The sequence below is a fragment of the Mesocricetus auratus genome, unplaced genomic scaffold (genome assembly GCF_017639785.1).
Source record: "Mesocricetus auratus isolate SY011 unplaced genomic scaffold, BCM_Maur_2.0 Super-Scaffold_100010, whole genome shotgun sequence".
NCBI lineage: Eukaryota > Metazoa > Chordata > Mammalia > Rodentia > Cricetidae > Mesocricetus > Mesocricetus auratus.
Window position 1 is genome coordinate 77,673,597 of NW_024429194.1, and position 6,000 is coordinate 77,679,596.

At 54.8% G+C, this 6,000-nt stretch overlaps 1 protein-coding gene across 2 annotated transcripts in view; it reads right to left on the minus strand.

The window, feature by feature from the left end:
- Tafa5 (TAFA chemokine like family member 5) overlaps positions 1-5,745 on the minus strand; it is a 206,322-nt gene extending 200,577 nt beyond the window's left edge. The window contains exon 1 of one of the 2 annotated variants that reach the window (XM_040754022.1): positions 5,476-5,745. In XM_040754022.1, coding sequence (XP_040609956.1) covers positions 5,476-5,587 — 112 coding nt within the window. In that variant the 5' untranslated portion in view covers positions 5,588-5,745. The remainder of the gene's footprint in view (positions 1-5,475) is intronic. The other variant, XM_005067066.4, reaches the window with a different exon arrangement.
- Between the last annotated feature and the right edge of the window lie 255 nt (positions 5,746-6,000).

Here is a 6,000-nt window from a genome sequence, read left to right on the forward strand (position 1 = left end):
CTGGGTTGCCCTATCTGTCATAGCCCTCCCTGTCTCTCACTCTGCAAACAAAACCCAAACAAGCAGGCAGGCTCTGAGGGGCCTCTGGCTAACCCCTTCATGGATGAGCCAGCACCTCTGTAACCAGTGCAGAGAGTGTCTGCCGTGAGAAGAGACAGCACAAGGACCCCAGAGAATGCCGTGTTAGACACAGACAGCCTCTGCCAACTCTCAGTGTTTGCTCTGTGTTGACTGCCAGCGTGCCTACTGTGGGGTCAGCTCTAGGACAGCAGTCACCTCATCTACTTCCCCACAGCCTGGCGCAGGGCTGAAGTGCCCCAGCACACACCACACTCGCATGCCAGAGGCTCCAGCCCCTGCTCCACACACCACTCACGCCTCCCCTGTGAAGCCTGGAAGGTGAGTCCAGGGACAGGTCTTTGCAAAGCACAAACCAACCATGGAGTGACAAGGGGGTCCTTCCTGACATTCACCATCCTCAAGGGCAAAGTCTGCAAAGTTGGGACTTGGATTCCCAAGAAGTGAGAGGGTAAGATCCTAAAGGAGCCCTACTTACTCTCTAGAGGTAGAGGGGTGCCCTCTTTTCTCTGCCAGCCATTTAAAGGGTGCATGAACATTACAAAGCATTCCACGGCCCTTTACCAATGTCTGTGCAGTGACATGGGGACCAGAACAGTCACGCAGACTCCCTGCCAATGCCAAGTCTGCCCCCTGGATAGCTCAGCTCCAGGACGGCTCCCACCAGCTGCTGCTCCATTTAGCTGGTGCCCTCTGGAGCAGAGACATCTGAATGGAGGAAGGGCCGGTGACATTCAGGAGGTACCAGTGGCCTGCATACATTCCAGCTCACAGAAATCCCTGGGGCAGCTCAGAGATATTGGTAAATACAAGTGAACCTTTAGGAAGGAAGCGGGAGCCTCAATGGGTCCTGCTCCTGCCCTTCACAGGCCTCGAGGCAGCTGTGAGGTCTCCTCAGCCATGCCCAGATCGCAGTCAGGGTGCTGTCCATCCACTCTTGCCCTGATCTCAGGGGCTGGGCATCACTGTAGCCCCGGGAGACAGGTGGCAATCTGTAGAGGTCATTAACTCCAGCACACCAAGTTTTAAAGCAAAAATGAGGTCTTTTAAAGAGGCAGCTGCCGAGCTATATAAAGAAATGGGGATTTTAATGTTTTGCTTTCTTTCCCCCCTCTTCTACTGCGGCATTATCATAACATTCTCCCATAATTACGCCCATAAAGTCACCTGAAAGTACTTCCACATCACAAAAGTTGATCTACATATTTTATGCCTTGGGTGTAGAGGCAGGTCCAGGCTTGGGAATTTAGCAGAGCGCAGTCCTGCCTTGTCTAGTCAAGGCTCTCTTCTGGTTCCAGTTTCCTCTGGCCTCGTTGAGGTCTGGACAGCTCACGGCTGATGGCAGCAAGAAGCCAGACCAGTGTGGAAGTGTAAAGTAGGCAGTAGACAATGATGTAAATGGCCCCAAGGAGAGGCTGGGGGAAGGGCAGGGGTGGTCCAGACCCTCTGTCCAGGAGCAGCCCTGGCTCTGAAACAAGGGAGATGGATAGTCAAGTTCGAGTCGCTTCTTGCGGGTTTCTAAACAGAAAATCCTCAGAGGCGGCAAAATACCTCTGTCTCCTTTCTCCTGGGGCTCTAAATGCAGCTAGGGAAAGCCGTTTACCATTATATTACGTGGCTGAAAGAAACAGCACATTTCAAGCTAGACATTCATCAACAACAAGACAAAAAATAGGAGAGAGAGAGAGACCCCAACTGACTCCTAAAATGCATCACTTTCTGAAGCCTCTGGTATTTTCAATTTTACCTCTTCAAGAACTCCAGAAATCACATTTGATCAGCAGGAATACAGCACATTGTCATCTCCACTAAATATGCCACAAATTGTATTTGTAAAGGAAATGCATGTTGGGGACCATCAAAGTGCCTACGCTCGGTTAGTATTCTAATGGATTAAAAACAATTCAAACTTGTTTGCAATTTCTTCTATTCACAGCTGCGGCCATGAGATTTAACTGAATGGCACAATTCAATTTTAACAGACTTTATTTGAAAAAAAACTATGTTAAACAGGCAGCCCCAATGGCTCTCCTCCACTGGACTTCCCAGTGCTCTGAAATGAGGCTGCCCTTGCATTTACACGACAGGAGCGTCTGTCCACCACACGACTCTGAAGACGGAATTTGCCATCTATGCTAAAGCAATCTTCTTCATTCCAGAATTCAGCACTGCTCAAAGGCATCAAAGTCAAGGCTCGGGTGTCACAAGGCTCGTCATTTTCTCCATGTTCCTCGCTGTTATTATCTCCAACGTGCCGCAAGCCAGTGTGGAAAGAACTCTTTGGTGTAAGCAAAGCATCCCTAGGTCCTGCCTCATTCAACAACAGCATCTGACCAACTGACCTTCCTGTGCCACACGCTGGAGCAATTCAAACATTTCAGTCCCTTCTACGTTACAGTCTGAGTTTCCCAAGCCCAGAATAAAGCACTTTTGCCTTCCTCACAACCCATCACCTAACTTTACCGGGAGCCCTTGGTGAGCATGCTGGGTGCTTGCTTACAAAGTAACAGCACACATGAAATAGAGCACTTATTTTAAAGGCAGCTTCATAGGGGGTCCTGCCCGCCCCCCCTCCTCTTTTTTTTCCCCTGCTTTTCCTGGCAATTCTTCCCCAATCCCTGAAAATGACAGGGCTGAGTCACCATAGCAACCAGTCTAATTGGTGGACTGCAGGTCTTTCTCTAGCCAGAGGGTGGAGCCCACCTCCTTAATATGGATCTCAAGCATGTAGCAAAGAAGGACATCCAATGGGCAAGAGCTGTTGAATCCCCCAACAGAAACCAGGCCAGGAAATAATCCAGTTTCCTCCGATTAGTGCCAGGAAGTGAGCACCAAGTGTGTTACAGAGAAACATACACACCATAGGCAACGGCACTGAGCCCTAAAAGATGGACACCGGCTTCCCAAATGTATCTACTCCACAGCAAAAAGACACTTAGGGTAATAAAAGTCCTTACTGAAACATCTTGCACACAAGGATGCTAAATATCCTTCATCCCGAAGATGTTGAAAAAGAAGCTGGAAATCACAGGATCTATCTAATTATCATTTTCTATGCATTATCGATTCTAAGAGAAACCAAATAGTCCTTCCCCCCTCCCCCAGGACTGCAGTTCCCAGCTATAAATTATTATTATGTTATTTTGTATTTTAGAGAAGTGTTTTAATTTCTCCAACTGCATTTCTGGTGTAATGGGGTGTGTCTGAAAAGCGTTAGCTTATTGTCAATTATTCCATTACGTGGAGATGGAAACAGCCATCAAAATGTGGCTGCTCAGAGCTTTGTTATTAAGGACTTCTGCTCATCTGGATAAGACATCCTTACCAATTGCCCTTGTAGCTGAGAAAGAACGTGCAGGATGGTAGGCAGGCCTGCTAGAGAAGTGTGAAGCAGGCCCTGTCCTTTCTCTGTGTCTATGAGACTCCGTCCCTGCAGTCAGATCAAGGGGCAAGCCAACAGGATGAGGTAAGGGCGCATTTTAATTCATATCAAGACTAGGCTACAAGGGACAGAGGCTATACTGGCCAGGAATGGATACAAGGTACAGCTTGGTGGCACCCTGAAGTGCTGAGGTCAAGTGCTGGGTTGTCATGCACTTAGCAGCAGTGGATAGCTGTCCTTTTCCTACTTGCAGAGCTGCCTCTATTGACCCAGTCTGTAGCTCTGGGCTCTCAGGCTGATCCAAGGATTCTGTGACCAGAACCTACCCAGGAAGTACAGCCAGCTTCAGATTTCCGTTCCCCATTGCCCCCTCAACACACACACACACACACACACACACACACACACATACACACACACACACACACACACACACACGGCTGAATGTGCCACTCCTGAGATAGCATCAGGAAGTGCATTCCAACTGGCAGCTCCTGACCAGCTCTGGAGTTTACCTGTCTTTAACTCCTCTTATCACTAAGGAGTCAAGGCTCAAAGGTACCTGGGAAACCCCTGAAAGTAGCCGGCAGCCTGCAGAAGGCTAAGCAGCGGGCACTGTCTTGTGGCTCACGCCATTAGACTCCTTTCCCAGGGCAGCGAGGGCAACCAGGTTAGAGCAGTGCCAGCAGCCAGCCTCTCACTTGCTGAACCTCAGTGGAAGGTGCCACAGTAACACACGGGGATGCAGACCAGCTGAAACCCCTGGGACGATTCCTGCTCTGGGCCTACTCGAATTTCCCTCAAGATGCCTACATGCTGGAGGTTGCTCGATCCCCAACGCAGAGTTGTCCCAGGACTCTGGCGACAAATTTGGCCATAACTTGAATCTCCCAGGATGCTGCAATCTCATTTCAGAAACAGGAGGAGCTGGAATTGGGAGACAGGAGGCTCCAGGCTCTGGTGACGGCCAGGGGGGAGTGGGAGGAATTGCTTAGTGGTGGCCTTTTATTTTATTTTAATTTTGTAAAGAATCCATATTTTTTCATCAACTCCCCCCCCCCACTTGCCTGTGGCAATTTTCCATGACAGGTGTTCCCTGGCACTAGTTCTTCCTTCCTGCAGAGATGGGAAGGCAGGCACCAGTAACCAGGCAAGCTCCCAGCTCCCATCCCTGCGGTAGCCTTTGCCCAGAACTCTAACCAGTCTCCACCCACCCCACCAGCTACCAACAGACACCAGCCACCATCCAGGACAATGCCTCCCCACCCTACATCAGCCCCAAGTCTGTATGTACAGGGCTCATATAATCGTTTCCCAGATGCGACCTACCACCACTCACCGTCAGGCTCCCAGCCCAGCCCAGTTCCAGCGCCCCGTGCCAGGCACCGACCATCCCGCACCTCCCTCCGCAGCCCTTGCCAGATACACTGGGTCGCCAATTCATTCCTCCAAACCCCCCTCGCAGCGGTAGCGGGCCCTCCCCTCCAGTGGCATCCATCCCCTTACTTCTCCTTTTACAGAAAGCGTTTGGCGAGCCCGCTTCCCAACAAGGCAGAAGCTCCGCCAAGCGTCGGAACCCAAGCCGCGCTCCTGCCTGAGGAGTCCCGCTCAGGCTCGGCTGCCGCGTCCCCACAAGTCCCCGGAGGGAGTGTCGCCGGCGGGAAGCTCAGCGCGCGCAGTTCCGCTAGGTCGCCAGCCTGGGCCAGAGCGACGACCGAAAGGCGGGTAGTGGGCACCCCCGCGCAGGGACGCGCCGTGCCGGCCTGGGCCTGACGCCGGCCCTGCTGGCGAGTCCCCGGAAGCACGCACGGGCTAATGCGCCTAGTGGCGGAGTGCCTGGAGCCCGGAGCCGTCTGCACCCAGCCCTCCCGGGCCAGCGGAGCAGCGGCCAGGACCCGGGACCGCGCGCCACGCGCTCGCAACTCTGCACCGACGCGGGGCGCCCCGCCGGGGCTGGGGCAGCGACCGGGCCGGGGACCCGAGGCCCGTACGGTGCCTGGGTGCACGGTACTCACTGCAGTAAGCGATGAGCAGGCTGGCCAGGATCATGAACGCCCAAAAAGTTGAGGACATGCTGGGTAGGGCGGTCGCATCTTGCCGGCTGCTGGTCCTGGGCGATGGCGCCATTGAAGCCGCGGTGCCCGCGCGGGGGGCAGCAGCGCGTCTCAGCAGCCGGCCCTGCCCGCGCCCCCGCTCCGGCCTCCACGTGCGGGCCCCGCGCGTGCCATCCTCCTCCTCCTCGTTCTCCTCCTCCTCGTCCCCGTGCTCCTTTGCCGCCGCCGCGCCCGGGCCCCGGCCCACTGCGCCCCGCGCCGCCCGCCCCGCGCCGCGCCCGCGCCCGCGCCGCCCGCGCCCGTGCTCGCCCGCCCGGGGACGCCAGCCCGCGGCTCTGGGCGTCGCTGCGCGCCCCGGCTCGGCGCGCCCCGTCACCAGTGCGAAGGGCGCGCCTGGAGCGCGTGCCCGGTGTGACGGGGCCCCGCACTGGCCCGGGACTGGCGAGGGAGGCGGGCAAAGGGGACGCCGCGCCCCATCCGAGCCTC